This window comes from Ostrea edulis, chromosome 2, assembly GCF_947568905.1.
Source record: "Ostrea edulis chromosome 2, xbOstEdul1.1, whole genome shotgun sequence".
NCBI classification, from domain to species: Eukaryota; Metazoa; Mollusca; class Bivalvia; order Ostreida; family Ostreidae; genus Ostrea; species Ostrea edulis.
The window spans coordinates 79,676,199-79,695,303 of record NC_079165.1 but is presented as its reverse complement, the minus strand read 5'-3'; the positions used below and the strand labels follow the sequence as shown (position 1 = coordinate 79,695,303).

Here is a 19,105-nt window from a genome sequence, read left to right as displayed (position 1 = left end):
TAATGTATTCAATAGGATATTGTTACAGCTGCAGTGCTTTTCATTCTCATTTAAAGTTACTTACTAGCTTTGCTTCTCTAGGTTGTAAATTAATAATTTATTTTCGTGACATCGGTGAATAACATCGCTATTTTTTAACAGACATTATTGTGACAACTCATCCACCTCAGAAGATGCGATGGTCAACACGAAGAAATGTCCGCCTGGACGGTACTGTTTGGCCGGACTTACCCAGGAGCCTGATGCCACAGACTGCTCTATCGGAAGATATTGTCCTGAAGGTAAGAAATCGTAAACCATTGTAAAGAAACTATTCTGAACATGCAGTACATGTATAGCATAAACTAGCGTACTATAATGTATGATTTTGGTGTCAAGAATATTTCTGTGATAATGGTTTATGCCTTTGATTTTTGGTGTATAGATTGTATTCATTTTACATATTTAGAGTTGTCTGAAATTTAGATAATTGGAAATTGTCCTGCTTTTACATTTAGTTTACTTTTTTCATCTGCCAAAAAGACTAACATTTTCATTGTGTCAGAATTACCATATACTATATATATGTGATTGCAAAACTACTGCTCTAAGTGTAGATCAAATGTACATGTATTTATACATTGTAGATAACATGTATGTACACTGTAAATATCTAAATAAAGATTGAATGAAGTAAAATTAATTCGATCCCTCAGTGGAAAATGAAATAGTTTTAAATGCTTCTTTGGTGTGGTTAGAAGCAATGTCTTAACCAATATCCATGTTTATTCTCTTTTATCCAATCTGCAGGCACAGTGGAGGAACTGAAATGTCCCACAGGAACGATCCGTCGCACCGTGAAGGCTTACGATGTTGACACTCACTGTGAGCCCTGCCCCGCGGGCTACTACTGTCTGGAGGGGTCGCATACAGAGACAGGACCATGTGAAACTGGGTACTACTGCCCCACAAACTTTACTAATCCCTATGGTATTCATCCTTTGACCATTGGATCCTATGGATCCAGACAGGTAAACAAAATGATGAACATTTTATCAATTTAGATAAATCATAATTTTTAATACTTGATAAAAATGATTCAAAATTTGTCTTTTTAAATGCTAACAATTTTACCATACTTGTTTTTATGACCCTGTAATTGAAAATTCGGGGGCACATAGTTTTTGTTCTCTTTGTATGCAAAAACTTTCAACCTTTTGTAATGGATGGTGATAGGGCTTTCATATTTCACATGTGTATTCCTTGTGACAAGAGCTTTGTTTTGATACCAAAATTTTTGACCTTGGAGTTTGACCTTCTTTTGAAAACCTTTGACCCTTGGCAATAACTTTTGAATGGATGGTGATAGGGCTTTCATATTTCACATGTGTGTTCCCTTTGACAAGACCTTTGTTTAGGTAGCAAAATGTTTTACCTTATTACCTTGACCTTGGTGTTTAACCTACTTTTTGAACCCTTCAACCTTGGCCATAACTTTTGAATGGATGGTGTTAGGGCTAACTTTTCATAATTTACATGTGTAATCCTTGTGACAAGAATTTGTTTTCTGTACCAAACTTTTTGACATCATGACTTTGGAGTTTTGCCATACGAGGGCAAACACATCTTGTTTTAATATAGGAAAATAAGCATATTTCTGGTATTAGTTTCTTATGCAATGCAGTATTCTGAATATGTTCTCATAGAATTCCAAGTCACTTTCTGATCTTTCTGCAACAGGTGCCCTGTCCAGAGGGAACCTACACCAATGTGACGGCAACTCCAGATGTGGACAGCTGCCAGACTTGTCCAGCTGGCTACTACTGCCCCCTAGCCTCCAGCTCTCCAACTGACTGTCCCAGGGGGTCATACTGTGTGGCTGGTTCCTCTAAACCAGAGCCCTGCCCCATTGGCAGATATGGAAATACATCATGTAAGGCTGAACTATTCAGTAAAAATTCTCTGCAGCAGTTTGAAGAAATTGATAGTCAAAAATAAAATTGTGTAACCATTGTTACATGCATGTCAATGGACATAATGATGTCAGTCATTAATTACCAGGTCTAGTGATAGCTATTTGTGATCTTGAAATTCAATTATTGTTGAGGCCATCATTAAAATTTTTTTTGTTTGATGTACTCCGACCCACATTTTTCAAGTCGGGTAGGTAGGTCGGTATTTTTTTTTTTTTTTTTTTTTTGGAAAATCAGATTTACGAATTTTCTTCTGTTTTAATTAAACACATAATGCTGCCAGACAGAATAGAGTTTAGAACATTCCTGAAATTTACTCAGGACGTTTTGCATTCGTCACAGATGAGGACCTCTACAGTTGTTAATAAATAAATTAACACCCCTTTTTGTTACCACCGGTCGATTCCGACATTCATAATAGCACTTTAATGTGATCCATGAATATCCAAGTGAATTGCATGATGACAGCAATTTACAATAAGTTTTAATATTACCCAATATAATTTTAATGCCGACTTTCCCGCATCGTTCAAATTGTTGTGACGATCGTGTTCCATTCGTGTGTCTCAGTTTAAGAGCAAAGTAAAAGTGCCGTTCACCTATTAAATCGTCATAACATTTAGATAATCCTATATCAAAATAATATGCGTGCCTTTTCAGAAATATAGACCATCAACTTAAGCGCCGACTAGTGGTCCGCCATAATTTTGGTGCGCTATCCCACGTGATTTTTTATCTAAATAACATGGCTTTCAAACTTTTGTACATAAATACGATCAGGCCTCGACGGGGGAGTTCGTAGCTCCTTGTTCTATCTTGTTGGTAGATAATGTGGTAATTTGGAGCTGTGATGCGGTATATTTGATCGTTCACATAGAAAAGTGTTTGAAAAGTTCCCGGATTAACAAATGGTCATTATCAAAGTGAAAGTAGAACCGAAAGACGCCCTAAGGACATTTTGATATCAAGAATTCTGTAAAACAAGTAGACCAAATAATGTAATTTAAAAAAAATGGCATCAAGTTTAATATTAATTCGAAGAATGTCTATTTTCCAGGGAGCAAATTTTAAAAATATTAAAATTTCCAAGTGCGAAAAAAATGATCGGGTCGGGGCAAATTTCACAGGTCGGTCGGAGTACATCAAACAAATAAATTTTTATTTTAAGCCTGAATTTCACTGAAATTCAGTGATTTTCACTCCAAAATGAATAGGAGCAAGAATAAGAATTGATTCTTCTCAAAACTGATTCCTTTTCTGAAATACGACAAAGTTGGTGAATTTTTGCATTTTTCTTGAAAATTGTCAAGGATTGCAATTTTTCAGTTTGTTACTCTAATAGAGGTCATGGGCCACTTGTATCGATGAAAACTAGTTTGAAGTATTTGCGACATTAAGATATCGAAGAATGTGATGTCTGTTTGTTACAGTACTGACTACACTGACCGAGTGTCCCCTTTGTGATCCCGGCTGGTATTGTGATGCACCCGGACTTCTTCAGCCTCGGTCACCCTGCGACCCTGGATACCTCTGTTACTCTGGGGCCTCTACCTCCGCACCAACAGATGGCACGACTGGAGAGCTGTGTCCACGGGGAGGATTCTGTGTGTCAGGTGAGACAGAAGCTACACTTCCTGTGAAATGACTATGAATACTTTTACAGTTTTATTTTTAAAAAATAATGATTTTTCAATTTTAAAAATTGTTTAATATTAAAGTATTTTATCTATGGACTTGATTTTTAGGGTCATATGTGGCTGAACCCTGCCCGCTGGGAACCTACAGCAATGTGTCAGGGGCTGTCAACAACTACGAGTGCTTTGACTGTGATGCTGGGTACTACTGTTCCTCCGTGGCTGGTGGGGCCCCCTCAGGGCAGTGTTGGGGAGGATACTACTGCACAGGGGCTGCTAAAAATGCCATACAACACATCACTGATCCGGGTATATTATTTCACATTTTGTGGCAGTTTTTAGGATGCTTGTTTTTGATTTATGAAAGGTAGATACATGTATTAGTCGAAATGCTTTGTGTGTTATGATTGTATAATACTGACAAGCTTATTCATGGCTATTGCAAATTGTTTGACGAGCTTATTCATGGCTGTTACAAATTGTCTGACGAGCTTATTTATGGCTGTAATGAATTGTCTGATTAGCTTATTCATGACTGTTACAAATTGTCTGATGAGCTTATTCATAGCTGTAATGAATTGTCCACCTTTTACAGGACACTTTGCTCCAAATGGCTCCATGGCTCAGTACGAATGTTCCATAGGGACGTACATGCCTTACAATGGCTACGCTGAGTGTTTCGAATGTGAGCCCGGATTTTACTGTCCAGACAAAGGAATGACCAACAGAACGGCCTGTCCAGCTGGATCCTACTGTGGCAATGGAAGCTATGTCCCCACAGCATGTGAGCCAGGATATTTCTCAAACCTGTAAGTCTACCGTCGATTGTTAAAAGTATGATCCCCTCCTAAACATTGTAGTGGTACTCTTTGTTACTTACCTAGTGTCAGTAATCTGTGTTTGATACTGTTAGATTTACAGGGTGTAATCCGATGTTCTGGATCAATGATCTGATTCCAGATCTTTTTTCTATGTCACAATGCATCAACACATGTGTTTGTGGAAAGTGATTGACCACATTACAGACAAAACTGTGTACACAAAAATACTTTCTTTGAATGTTTGTCTTTTTGCAAATTAGGAATACATTCATTATCATATAATGTGTATTTAAAAATACATAAGGGGGAATATGATAAATTCATCATTATTACAGTAACTTGATCCAGAAAGTTGGATCACATTTTGTGGACAGGATTGGATTATCAAATCAAAATCTTTTTTTATTGTTTTCATATCATTTTCAACACATATACGTATACACTTTTTACTCACACTCTAATACAGATTGAAGAAAGTGATATAGAAAATTGCATGTATATTATTCTAGTACTTGTTGTTAAAAAAAAGAAATAATGTTATCATTAATTGAAAAGACATTTTCATTTAAACCATTTCTTTGTGTAAAATATTTGTTCTGTAAATTTTTCCTCTAAAATGTAGTAATTATATAAACATTTTAAAACATCATCAAAAACAATATTGCCATCAAATCAAAATTGATGCTTTGCATCTCGTTTGATCTGATATGTGCCTGTCAACTCCATGTGATCAAAGCATGAGTGCATGTATCTGTAAATACGCATGAAATAAACATGCATATCTACATTCACCATTGTTTTTTCAGTAGTACCTAATCCATTTCTAGTTCCATTTATATCTGTATATCCTCACACAGGAATTCATGTAGAGACTTGCTTTATATGGGAAATTATTTGGAACGTAAAAATCTATCTTTTTAATTTGACAAAATATGACTATAAGAAATAAGTGTCACGGTTTTTTATATTATGGGTAATTTATCAACAACGGAAGCATTGGGTATATTTCTGTGTATAATTGTATATGCATAGAATTTGTAGCGAGACACAAATTTAGTGATTTTTCCATTAAAATGGGTATATATATTTAGCGAGACCTAATTTTAGTGACTATAATTCCAAGAAAAATAATTATTACCTACGAAACGGAATAAATTGTTAGCAATATATTCAATTTTAGTGATCTCATCACCCTCACTAATAATGTCAAAATTAAATCCTTGCTTAATATTCTGCTTATATGGTAATCAGCTTTATACAAATTACCCCACGCTGCATTATTTATGTATTCCCACTTGCAGACATACTAGACATTTATACATGAAATGAATACAAGTCTTGTAAGCCTGAAAATCGTTTAATGAAATTGATATTGCTATAAATAGAACACACCGGACCAATATCAGTGACTGTGAGCCCTGTCCCCCGGGACGTTATTGCCAGAACCGCGGGGCCACTGAGGTGACAGGAAACTGTAAGGCAGGGCATATATGTTATGGTCTGGCCCTTTATGCTGACCCCGTTTACAACAACGACACATCCGGAAATAAGACAGCGATCCTGTGGGGTGACACCTGTCACCCAGGCTACTACTGCCCCGAGGGGACCTCTGTCATGGTGCCTTGTCCCCGGGGAACCTATAATCCAGATAGAAGTGGTACCTCTGAAGCCGCCTCCTGTAAAGCATGTGATCCAGGGAAATATTGCAATGGGACGGCACTGATAGCAGTCTCAGGTTGGTCAATGGGCTGTAGAGTACAAACGCTTTCTCTCTCTCCAAATATCTAAGCAACGGACTACTACATAAGGCCAATTCAATTTAATTAATAGATTATTATCCAGGGTCACCAAAAAGTATAGGGCGGGTGGTAGGATTTTATTTTTTAATTATTATTTTTGAGCAAAATATTTATGACAGATGAGTTTTTGTCAACAGAAGTTCTTCATTTAATGCCAGATGGATATCAATCTATGCTTATTTCACAGACGAATTCCAGGTTAAGCTTAATTTCAAACACAGAAAGATACCAAACTTCTTCAAGATTTACACCCGTAAGAACGCAAGAAACCATATTCTTCATGTGGCTTTTCATGTTGCTTTACCAGAAATGTAAACAAGAAGTTTAAATACCGGAGTTGGACATGAAAATTTTCCAGAAATCGCAAGTTTCGAAAAATAGAAAAATCTCAGGGCAGGCCGATTTTTGAGGGGTGGGTGGGGATGATAATCAATTAAGTTGAATTGGCCTAAGTGTATTTTTAATCAGAATTCACATATAATTCATGACTGGAATCTTTCCTTTCCAGTCATGTTGAAAGATAATTGTTTGATGTTCTTCACTTTGCCTTGGGATTTGTAGTAGATTTTGGATATGTATTTCCTGTGGTGTTTGAGGTACAATTTGTTTGTGATTAGGGGACTGTTCTGCTGGGTACTACTGTACAGGCGGAGCCTGGATCCCTGACCCCGTGGACAACGTAACAGGCAACATCTGTCCCCAACACCATGTGTGTCAGGCTGGCTCAGACACCCCCAAAACATGCTCTATCGGTTACTATGCCAACAGTACAGGATTGTCTGTCTGTGAGCTTTGTATAGCTGGATTTTTGTGCAGTCCAGGGTCAGAACCTGCTCTCTGTCCTATGGGTAAGCATGGAGTGTATTGCTTGATATTCATTTTGTTTCAAATTTTGAAAAAAAAATTATTAGTCTGATTGATGGAAATATTCTTTGGATATCAGGGTTACCCTTAATCCACAGGCAAACGTCGTGTAGCATTAGTTCATTACAAGAATGTTTATTAGTAATAACAGATTTACATGCAAGTTTTCACAAATTATTTCAGAAAATTGTATGTCTAAGGAAATTGAATTGACTCCCACGAATATAAATCATATTTCAGTATTTGTATTAAATAATTTTGTTCAAAATCACTAGTACCCAAGAAAAAAAAAATTGAAAATAAGTTTTACTCAATTAAAAATTTCTCTCATGTTTCATTCAGTAACAATTTGAAAAGCAACATGAATTTTATGAAAAGCTGAAATTTTTAGTACTCCATAAATTACAGGTTACTACTGTTTGGCCAGCACAGTCCTGATTCCAATCTCCCAAGGAACTCCCTGTCCTGTCGGAACGTTCGGAGACAAGATGGGATTAACAGAGGAAAGCAATTGTACACAGTGTCCTGCGGGAAAATACTGCGAGACCACGGGTAAGTGTCTGAGACCGGACTCCGCAACCCCTAACTGATAATAGACTTGGGTCAAAAATTAAATTTTGATAGGCCTCATCTCATTCAAATTGTATATAAAAATACTTTGACATTTTGAATCATTCTTAAACTTTAATCTCAAAATAAATTTTATTGACTTACTGGATATCAATATTTCATGGATTAAATCAATTTGAAATAAATTCATAAATCATAGCCTGAAAAAATGTTTCAATTAAAATTTAAAGAATTGATGCGTCCATGTAGGAAATTGTTAAAAGTTTAATGAACTGATATCTGGGAGACAATGATTGTGATTTTTAAAATGAAGGACTTAGCATATTTATGAAAGTATATCTTTTTAGGATTGACCAATTACACTGGATTGATAGCAGCTGGACACTGGTCAAGATACGGATCTGGCACCAGAACCCCTCTGATTGACGACAGTGCCATACTGGGAATTTGTACCAAGGGTCACTATTGTCTCGAAGGGAGTGAAGTTCCTTTACCCTGCCCCTCAGGGACTTATGGGTAAAGAAATCTACATTGTTTTGTCCTCAATGATTGAATGGAAGATTTGAAAGCTTTGTGCTTGATTATGATAGATGATTGTTGTTAGTAGTATTTGATATTTATTTACACATTTGTCAGTTAATCACGTAAATTGTAACATTTGTCAACAGAGACAGTTGGAAACTAACGTCCCAGGCAGTGTGTGATGCATGTGATCCAGGAACTTACTGCCCTGAAACGAACATGACAGCGACGGGAAGTCAGTGTGATGCAGGATTTTATTGTAGTGGTGGATCACCTGAGAGTGCGCCGGTCAACAAAACGTGGGGAGACGAGTGTCCTGCAGGTATTTGTGTTAAATGTCGTGGGGAGACAAGTGTCCGGCAGGTATTTGTGTTAAATGTTGTGGGGAGACAAGTGTCCGGCAGGTATTTGTGTTAAATGTTGTGGGGAGACAATTGTCTACAGTACCCCTCCAAACTGTGGGAGACAGGACTTGTTAACACCAAGTTGAGGAATTGTTTATTTTATTTTCTGATGATGATGCGGGATGGAATTTTAGGGTATGGTTGTACAATGAAAACATCAAAATGAGACCCCCATAAAAATTTTGATTAACTGTAATGATATAACAATTGTACAAGGGAATGTTGTGTTAGATGTTGGTACTTTTGCATTCTTGTATTGAAATATAGATTTGATATTCACACTATTCAGTGGATGTTTGTATTTTACGATTGAGCTCATCCATTCATTTTCCATTACTGGATGGAATACTTTGACAAACAGATTTTGATGTTTTACTTTGACTGTTCAATGTATTGTATTTATATCTCAGGTTCTTATTGTCCCACTGGATCTTCTTCACCAACTCCATGTCCTGCTGGGAAATACACAAATTCCACACGAACGGTGACCTGCCTGGACTGTCCGATTGGCCACTACTGTGTCCTGGGCACCAGTGACCCCGTCCCCTGTCCAGAAGGCTATTGGTGCCCAGTGCAGTCTGTGTCAGCCAATCTTTATCCTTGTGCGATTGGAACATTCTTGAATACTACAGGAGGACAGGCTGCTGCTAATTGCCTGAGCTGTTCACCAGGGTATCGTCAACATTTTGTTTTCATAAGCATTATGTATCGTGGTATCTTAAAAGATAAGTTCTGGGGACATTGAAAATTGGAGTACATGCACAGCTCTCATTTGCACATTCACTATGTAATTTTGAAAGTTTGTTATGTTTTATTATTATTTCTCTTTGGCTCAATCATTTACACTGTATTTCTCATACAAAACACTTCATAACTCTTTTTAATTCTTAAAGAAAATAAATGTATCTTTATATTCTTTAAGAAAAAGATGGTAGTTTTCTTTGTCATCTATTACATGTTTTATTTTGTTGAATTTCTGACAGGAAATACTGTGAGACTGTGGGGCTCTCCAGACCAACAGGAGACTGTGATGGTGGGTGGTTCTGTATTACGGGTGCCACTGTGGCCCGCCCCACGCTGACTGCTCAGGGGGGACAGTGTACTGTCGGAAACTTCTGTCCTAATGGCAGCTCAACAGAAACACCCTGTACCCCGGGAATGTATTGCGACAATGTTGGTGAGTTTGGGTTCTAGCTCTAAATCTACTGATGCAATATGTTATTTTTGCATTGATGATTGTGATGTTGCTTTTAAGTATCTTAAAAACATATTTACATTCTTCCAGAGTTGTCTGCCCCTGTTGGGAACTGCTCAGCTGGTTACTTCTGTTCGTCAGGATCCACCAATTCAACCCCAGTAAACCAGGTGTACGGTGAGTAAATGATTAATCCATAAGTGAGGGGGGAGGGGCGATTAGTCCATCAACTCAACCCCAGTAAAGCAGGTGTACGGTGAGAAAATCATTAATCCATACAACCTCAGTAAAGCAGGTGTACGGTGAGTAAATGATTAATCCATAAGTGGTGGGGGGGGGGGTGGGGGGTGGGGGGGGGGGTGATTAGTCCACAAACTAAAGTTGACATGAGCAAATAGTTACTCTTACAAGTAAAGAAATTCTGTGAATAGAGTCCTGTAAAATCTGCTAGTACGTGTGTATCCTGTAAAATCTGCTAATACATATACATGTGTATCTTTAATTTGTATTTCTTACCAGTTGCTATGGAATTACTCCTTGTGTTGCAGTAGAATTTATTTGCACATTAAGAATGATTAAATATCAAATCTGTGTTTCAAAGCTTTCAATTACAGTCAAACCTCGTTATCTCGAATTCGATGGGGACTGAGAAAAAACTTTGAAATATCCAAGGATTCGAGATATCAATGGTAAAATACTCGAATAAGTGGTTGGGACTTCCGAATCACTTTTACATATCCTTGGTATTCTACATATTAGTGTTCAAGATACTGAAGTTCAGTTGTATTAACTTTATCATGTGATTGGAAATGTTATTTGTTTTTGTGTTCTCAGGTGACGTCTGTCCACCAGGGACTTACTGTCCAGCAGGAAGTTCTGCCGGGACAAACTGTCCCCCAGGAACGTACCTCAACACGACCAGCGCCCAGAGTGAGGCTGACTGTCAGAACTGTGTCCAGGGCTCCTACTGTAGTGGCTATGGCAACACATACCCCACAGCTGAGTGTGATGCCGGCTTTTACTGCCCGACTGGAATGAATGTCTCCAGCCCATCAGAATACACCTGTCCTCAAGGTACATTGTCAAATTTATAAAGAGGAGAAACTGATTGTTGAAATAAAGCTGAAAGAAATAATGATGATATGCAAGTTCAGGATGTGAAAGATAGTGAAATGAAAAAAAATTGTGAAATCTTATGTGTAAGGAACACTTAGATAATGTCAAAATCAACTAATGTCAAAGTCGTGTTGAATTTTTAGTCAAAGTAGTCCCCGTAAACTTTCCCTGAAATTACTTTCTGTCAAAAATTCACACAGGCTACAGGGAATAGATACCTTTTCAATAGCTTGTCGGTGCATTTTTCAGATTTTGTGGTTTCGACAAAAATGTAATGAATAATTCATTTAAAAAAATCTTATTTTATGATAGATATGTATGAAAAAGTTTTCTCCCAAAACACGTTAATAAAATATTATCTAGGTACTCAGAATGTCTTGCCAGTGTGAAAATACTTAAACTGACCTCAATTTTGAACCAGGCAACATCTGTTTGTAGGGCACTACTGTCCCCAGGGAAGCCACACACCCATCCGATGTGCGTCCGGGACTTACCAGGACCAGACTGGTCAAGGCTCCTGTGTCACCTGTCCAGCGGGATTCTTCTGTGACAACACCATGGCTCCAGTAGTTCTGTACAACAGCTCATACTGTCCTATAGGTAGGAAATCACTCCCAGCAATACATACAGTACAACACACTTATAACGAACACTTATAAGAAACACAACAGCTGGTATTGTCCTATAGGTAGGGAGTCACTCCCAGCAATACTTACAGTACAACACACTTATAACAAACACAACAGCTGGTATTGTCCTATAGGTAGGGAGTCACTCCCAGCAATACTTACAGTACAACACACTTATAACAAACATAACAGCTGGTATTGTCCTATAGGTAGGGAGTTACTCCCAGCAATACTTACAGTACAACACACTTATAACAAACACAACAGCTCATACTGTCCTATAGGTAGGAACTCGCTCCCAGCAATACTTACAATAAAACACACTTATAACAAACACGGCAGCTGGTATTGTCCTATAGGTAAGGACTCACTCCCAGCAATACTTACAGTACAACACACTTATAACAAACACAACAGCTGGTATTGTCCTATAGGTAGGGAGTCACTCCCAGCAATACTTACAGTACAACACACTTATAACAAACATAACAGCTGGTATTGTCCTATAGGTAGGGAGTTACTCCCAGCAATACTTACAGTACAACACACTTATAACAAACACAACAGCTGGTATTGTCCTATAGGTAGGGAGTCACTCCCAGCAATACTTACAGTACAACACACTTATAACAAACACAACAGCTGGTATTGTCCTATAGGTAGGGAGTCACTCCCAGCAATACATACAGTAAAACACACTTATAACAAACACTTATAACAAACACAACAGCTGGTATTGTTCTATAGGTAGGGAGTCACTCCCAGCAATACTTACAGTACAACACACTTATAACAAACACAACAGCTGGTATTGTCCTACAGGTAGGGAGTCACTCCCAGCAATACTTACAGTACAACACACTTATAACAAACACAACAGCTGGTATTGTCCTATAGGTAGGAAATCACTCCCAGCAATACTTACAGTAAAACACACTTATAACAAACACAACAGCTCATACTGTCCTATAGGTAGGAACTCGCTCCCAGCAATACTTACAATAAAACACACTTATAACAAACACGGCAGCTGGTATTGTCCTATAGGTAAGGACTCACTCCCAGCAATACTTACAGTACAACACACTTATAACAAACACAACAGCTGGTATTGTCCTATAGGTAGGAAATCACTCCCAGCAATACTTACAGTAAAACACACTTATAACAAACACAACAGCTCATACTGTCCTATAGGTAGGAACTCGCTCCCAGCAATACTTACAATAAAACACACTTATAACAAACACAACAGTTCGTATTGTCCTATAGGTAAGGAGTCACTCCCAGCAATACTTACAGTAAAACACACTTATAACAAACACAACAGCTGGTATTGTCCTATAGGTAGGGAGTCACTCCCAGCAATACTTACAATAAAACACACTTATAACAAACACAACAGTTCGTATTGTCCTATAGGTAGGGAGTCACTCCCAGCAATACATACAGTAAAACACATAACAAATTTAAGCTTATTGTGAAAATATATTTATTCCTCTATGAGAAGGAAATAACATAAATGTTATTGGATATACTGAAGTTTGGTTATAACAAATTCTTGTTTGCTGTCCCTGGAGGTTTGCTATAACCATGTTTTACTGTACATGAAATAAACAGTCAATTTCTTATTGTATATCATATAGCAGAGTAGAAAAAAAAATGAGAATACTGACAAAATTTAACATTCAGAAAAATTTAAAAAACAATTTTTTTTAGTTTTTAAAGGTTCTAGAATTTTGGTTTTCAATTTCTAAATGCCACCAGAGTTTTTGTTACATTACATTTCACAGCTCATCATGGAACAATAGTTAATGTCAACATGTTGCCTTACAACGAAACATGACACATATCATTTTGTCATAGATACCAAGAAACAGTATAACGCGACACATAATGTTAAAATATATTCTGAACAAGAATAGAATGGGACACACTATTATGTTGCCATGGATACTGAACTATAAAACATGACACTAGAATGTGATATACACCATACAATGATAGAATGATGTGATGTTATAGTTACCATACTACAATAGAACTGTTATACACCATACAATGATAGAATGATGTGATGTTGTTATAGTTACCGTACTACAATAGAACTGTTGTTTTAGGTTACTACTGCCCTGCTGGTACCCAGTTCTCCACCCAGTTCCCCTGCCCTAAGGGCACCTTCGGCAACGTGTCCGGTATCCAGGCAGAAGCAGACTGTATTCAGTGTCCAGGCGGCTACTACTGCGACATGACTGCCCAGACCACATATACACAGATCTGTAACGCCGGGTGAGTGGTGTCTTGTGTGGGGTATGATCTGTATTGTCAGACCACGTATACACAGATCTGTAACGCCGGGTGAGTGGTGTCTTGTGTGGGGTATGATCTGTATTGTCAGACCACGTATACACAGATCTGTAACGCCGGGTGAGTGGTGTCTTGTGTGGGGTATGATCTGTATTGTCAGACCACGTATACACAGATCTGTAACGCCGGGTGAGTGGTGTCTTGTGTGGGGTATGATCTGTATTGTCAGACCACGTATACACAGATCTGTAACGCCGGGTGAGTGGTGTCTTGTGTGGGGTATGATCTGTATTGTCAGACCACATATACACAGATCTGTAACGCCGGGTGAGTGGTGTCTTGTGTGGGATATGATCTGTATTGTCAGACCACATATACACAGATCTGTAACGCCGGGTGAGTGGTGTCTTGTGTGGGATATGATCTGTATTGTCAGACCACATATACACAGATCTGTAACGCCGGGTGAGTGGTGTCTTGTGTGGGATATGATCTGTATTGTCAGACCACATATACACAGATCTGTAACGCTGGGTGAGTGGTGTCTTGTGTGGGGTATGATCTGTATTGTCAGACCACATATACACAGATCTGTAACGCTGGGTGAGTGGTGTCTTGTGTGGGGTATGATCTGTATTGTCAGACCACATATACACAGATCTGTAACGCCGGGTGAGTAGTGTCTTGTGTGGGGTATGATCTGTAATGCCGGGTGAGTGGTGTCTTGTGTGGGGTATGATCTGTATTGCCAGTTGATTGGTCAATTTCGTGCTGGATATGATACAATTTATTGGACTAGATCAAGATTTAGAATGTAGTTCATTACAGTAATGACAATTTGGAACTGGAATGCAGCGATTGTACAAGACTTTGGATTACATAACATTCTGACAAGACTAGTTACACTGTAGTTTTATGATAATACTGTACATAAAGTGTTCACTATTTACCTAATTATTCTGTTGTTCAATTGCAGTTTTCTTATACAGGGAAGATTTGTAACTTTAGCCTACATGTGCATGAAGTAAATGTCTGTTTTGTCGGGGAGCAACCCAGTTCTTTGTTTCTAATATCACATTTTGTCTATATGTCGGGGAGCAACCAAGTCTTTTGTTTTTAATTTCACATTTTGTCTATATGTCGGGGAACAGCCCAGTTCTTTGTTTCTAATATCACATTTTGTCTATATGTCGGGGAACAGCCCAGTTCTTTGTTTCTAATATTACATTTTGTCTATATGTCGGGAAAGAGCCCAGTTCTTTGTTTCTAATATCACATTTTGTCTATATGTCGGGGAAGAGACCAATTCTTTGTTTCTAATTTCACTTTTTGATGTTAAGGTATTACTGTCGACAAGGAGCCAAGTCAGGGACGCCCAGCCAGAGTCCAGACGCTGATGAATGTCCAGCTGGATACTACTGTCCAGTCCAGACCTCAGAGCCCCAGAAGTGTCCACAAGGAACCTACTCCAATGCCACCAAACTGACCGCTGTCACCGAGTGCACAAACTGTACAGCTGGTTAGTGGTTGTTTTGTTTGATGCAGATTGTTTGTTTTGTGATGTAATGGTGATATTTCATTATGACAACACCCAGACATCGAGTGCTCTTGTTATTTTAGGTTTGTACTGTGGCTCCACGAACCTGATTGAACCGAGTGGCACCTGTTGGGCTGGTTACTATTGTCCAGAGTCCTCCACCTCTCCCACAGAACTGACCTGTCCAGCTGGAGCCTACTGTCAAAATGCCAGTTCCAGTTTCACTCTTTGTCCTAAAGGTAAACATACAGAATTAAATATTCCAGTGCAAATCACTGACCCTTGTTCTAGTGATCTGTTATTATTGGTTTATCAGACTATTTAAGGAGGTGGATTCAGCTTCATTTAAGGTGGCTCACTACACCCTGAAATAGTTTCTCAAATCAGTACGAATTGGTTTAATTATAAGATATGATGATATACAATATGTATATATATGCCAAAAAGGCAGAAAATATGCAAATTTGGATAAAAACTTGAATTTCAAAAAAAATCATTTCAACACATATGAACAAAAGACTCTGGCAGATTTGAACTTGAGATCTGCGGTTCACCAGCCCAATGCTTTAACCACTGAGCTACGATGGTAGACAAACAAATCAATCGATACAAATAATTTCACAAAACATTTAAATCGCCATCTTGTGACGTGATGTCATAAAGAGTATAAGCTTTAGTGTAGTGAATTACCTTAAATTCATCTTTCACTGGTAGAAGAGAGATTCGTGAAAAATGACTAAGTAAACAGGGTTTTGAGATAAGTTATGATTAAGTATTGCAAAAATATTTCTTGCATGTTAAATGAAAACGAAAGAAATTGTTAATCTTCAAAACTCAAAAGTCTGTAAAATATTTGTATAACTATTTAAATAAATGTTTCATGCACAGGAAACAAATCCGATGTCCTTTGAATGACTGAATGACTCTTAATTGTTGTTTTGCATGGTAGTTGTTAATGATATTGTTAATGGTTTGTTTCTCTTTAGTTTGGCTGTATGCCAACATTGTCATGTCAATAAATGATGAAAATAACTTGTGAAATGTGTTTGAAATTCTTCACTAGGAACCTACTCCAACGCCACAAACCTCCAGAATGTGTCGGACTGCAGCCCCTGTCCTGGGGGACAGTATTGTGAGACGGATGGTCTCACTGCCCCCACAGGGCTATGTGGGGAGGGATATTACTGTCCTGAGGGGTCCATCTACAAAGAGCCACCTACCACCTTTTGTCCTGTTGGTCACTTCTGTCCCCAGGGGGTATCAGGGCCTGTTCCATGTAGAAATTACAGTGAGGTATGGGTTCTCTTCAGTTTTCTCGTGGTTATGTTGCTGAATAAGGATTTACAATTGTAAAGAAAATGAAATCTGTGTGAGAATCTTTTTACTGTGTGTGTACATTGAAAGTGAAAATTCTTGAGGACATTAACTTTGTGCCTTTGAACTTATGTCAGAACTTTGATTTTTGAAAACTTTTCAGAACTGAAACTGGTTAGATTAACACACATATAAAAATTTAAATCTTATGAAAGGGCTGAAAATAAAGCCCTGCGGGATTTTATAATTTTAGGGGCAATACTATGAGTTTATTTAGACTGGACTTTGAGTGGATGTCTGTTTTGTCAGGTGAATCACACCCATGCCATTGAGTGCTACCCCTGTCCGGCCGGCTACTACTGCGTTCTCCAGGGACAGAGTGAGATCTGCCCGCTAGGCTACTACTGTCCAGCAGGAACTGGTCTAGACTGGATGGCCTGTCCCCGGGGCACCTACAGTGATGTCGCTGGGATTTACCAGGAGAGTCAGTGTAAACCGTGTCCCCAGGGCCAGTACTGTGACGGCGAACACCTCAGCTCACCGACTGGTAAGTCATTCCCAACTAAAAGTATTCACCTTATCTTTGTAACCTTTTACACTCCTGAGGTGGAAGATATTGGGGTGTTTTGTTTTTGTCTGTCTCTTTATCTGTTAAGAAGTTTTGAATATACAATATATAGACTTTAAAACTTAAAGGTCAAAGGCAAATCCCAGGTCAAGGTGAAGGATGAAAAAGCCAAAGGTCACAATTTTCTACCAAGGGACTCATGGTGTTTCACAAACACATCTTGTTCTGTTATTCTTTGAACGGGAGACATTCACTTCATGGAATTTCATATGAATATGACTGATCATGAAAATGTTGCAATCATCATAAGATGAATTTCTATTTTGACAGGTTACTGTGGGCCTGGTCATTGGTGTGTGTCCGGAATCGATCGTCAGTATCCGAACGGAATTAATAACTCGGTGCCATTGAACAACACTTGTTATGATGACCGGCAGTTAGGGTACGGAGGAATTTGTCCAGTTGGTCACTATTGTCCAGGAGGATTGTCCAGTATTTACCCCATCAAGTGTTCTAATGGAACGTACAGCAACACAGAGGGACTGGCTCAGTGCATCACCTGTCCAGAGGGTCAGTTTCATTGAATCATCTGTCTACAAGATCTAAAATATCACCTCCTTAGCGTTTATTCTTTTTCATACATTGGATTATGACTTTAGTCTAATGATAACAGTGTATTAGATATGTTTTCTGTCCTTTCTAGGCTACTTCTGTTTGGAGGGTACCTCTAATTACACAGACGGCCCCTGTCCATCAGGATACTACTGCCCCAGTGGAACACAAAACGCCAACGCATTCCCGTGTCCCGCCGGAACCTTCAACAACGAAACCATGAGGACCAAGCTGGCCGACTGTTTATCCTGCACAGGTACATATATCTTACCTAGAGAACTTTACATGCACAGGTGTGAATAGGTCTTACCATGTATAGAATGAATTTTACGATTTACTGGTATTTTTCAATGTGCAGATATGAATGAATCTTATGATTTACAGGTATTTTTCAATGTGCAGATATGAATAGAGTTTATTGTGTATAAATATGCAATAAAATTATGTACATATTTAACCATGTGCATGTTATTTAATGTGTGTACATATCATTTAATGTAGAGGATCATATAAATCTCTTGACATACCTGGAAGTCATATAATCAGTTTTTAATATAAATTTTTCTTTGTGTTTCAAATGTACCATGGATACAGTAATTGATAATGCGGTAGAGTAGAGAACAGAACTCTCACTAGATATAGTACAAGGTTTAGAGTCAGAGATTATCATTTAATGTGTTGGTGTTTATTTTCAGGAGGGTCATATTGTAACCAGGATGGTCTGTCATCTCCGTCGGGGGTGTGCAGCGCGGGCTACTACTGCAGCGGAGGAGCCGTCAACGCCACGCCCAGCGGTGTGGGAGGGGATAACTGTCAGGCCGGGTATTTCTGTCCGGAGGGATCTGTTAACCCAACACCCTGTACCCCAGGGTACTACTGTGTGTCTGATCACCTTAATGACACGACCGGATTATGTAGCTCTGGATATTACTGCACTAGTAAAGCTACGATACCCAACCCCACGGACGGAAATGTCACAGGTCAGGGAATTTATTGGGTGTAAACCGGCTGTGTTATAGAAGTTCGTGTTTGATATTGTTGGGAAATTCTAATTTGCTGCATTTGTGTTAACAATGTTCCTTATAAGTGGAATATTTAGCGAGACACAAATTTAGCAATTTTCCCTTAAAAATGGATATATATAGAGCGATAGTGACTTCATAATGCCAGGAAAGGTAACTATTACCTTCAATACGGAATAAATTGTTGGTGATATTCAATTTTAATGATTTCATCACTCTAGCTAATAATGCTAAAATTA

The 19,105-nt window shown here is 38.4% G+C and overlaps 1 protein-coding gene across 1 annotated transcript in view; it reads left to right on the top strand.

The window, feature by feature from the left end:
- LOC125678628 (uncharacterized) overlaps positions 1 to 19,105 on the top strand; it is a 103,442-nt gene that overhangs the window by 25,635 nt on the left and 58,702 nt on the right. Inside the window, exons 24-47 of the mRNA XM_048917220.2 lie at positions 142 to 281; positions 790 to 1,010; positions 1,720 to 1,912; positions 3,383 to 3,565; positions 3,698 to 3,895; positions 4,182 to 4,395; positions 5,793 to 6,142; positions 6,824 to 7,054; positions 7,479 to 7,622; positions 7,988 to 8,156; positions 8,309 to 8,484; positions 8,977 to 9,238; positions 9,550 to 9,743; positions 9,852 to 9,938; positions 10,596 to 10,835; positions 11,316 to 11,477; positions 13,627 to 13,795; positions 15,154 to 15,332; positions 15,434 to 15,589; positions 16,414 to 16,643; positions 16,974 to 17,211; positions 17,563 to 17,802; positions 17,936 to 18,100; positions 18,540 to 18,824. Coding sequence (XP_048773177.2) covers positions 142 to 281; positions 790 to 1,010; positions 1,720 to 1,912; positions 3,383 to 3,565; positions 3,698 to 3,895; positions 4,182 to 4,395; positions 5,793 to 6,142; positions 6,824 to 7,054; positions 7,479 to 7,622; positions 7,988 to 8,156; positions 8,309 to 8,484; positions 8,977 to 9,238; positions 9,550 to 9,743; positions 9,852 to 9,938; positions 10,596 to 10,835; positions 11,316 to 11,477; positions 13,627 to 13,795; positions 15,154 to 15,332; positions 15,434 to 15,589; positions 16,414 to 16,643; positions 16,974 to 17,211; positions 17,563 to 17,802; positions 17,936 to 18,100; positions 18,540 to 18,824 — 4,826 coding nt within the window. The remainder of the gene's footprint in view (positions 1 to 141; positions 282 to 789; positions 1,011 to 1,719; positions 1,913 to 3,382; positions 3,566 to 3,697; positions 3,896 to 4,181; positions 4,396 to 5,792; positions 6,143 to 6,823; positions 7,055 to 7,478; positions 7,623 to 7,987; positions 8,157 to 8,308; positions 8,485 to 8,976; positions 9,239 to 9,549; positions 9,744 to 9,851; positions 9,939 to 10,595; positions 10,836 to 11,315; positions 11,478 to 13,626; positions 13,796 to 15,153; positions 15,333 to 15,433; positions 15,590 to 16,413; positions 16,644 to 16,973; positions 17,212 to 17,562; positions 17,803 to 17,935; positions 18,101 to 18,539; positions 18,825 to 19,105) is intronic.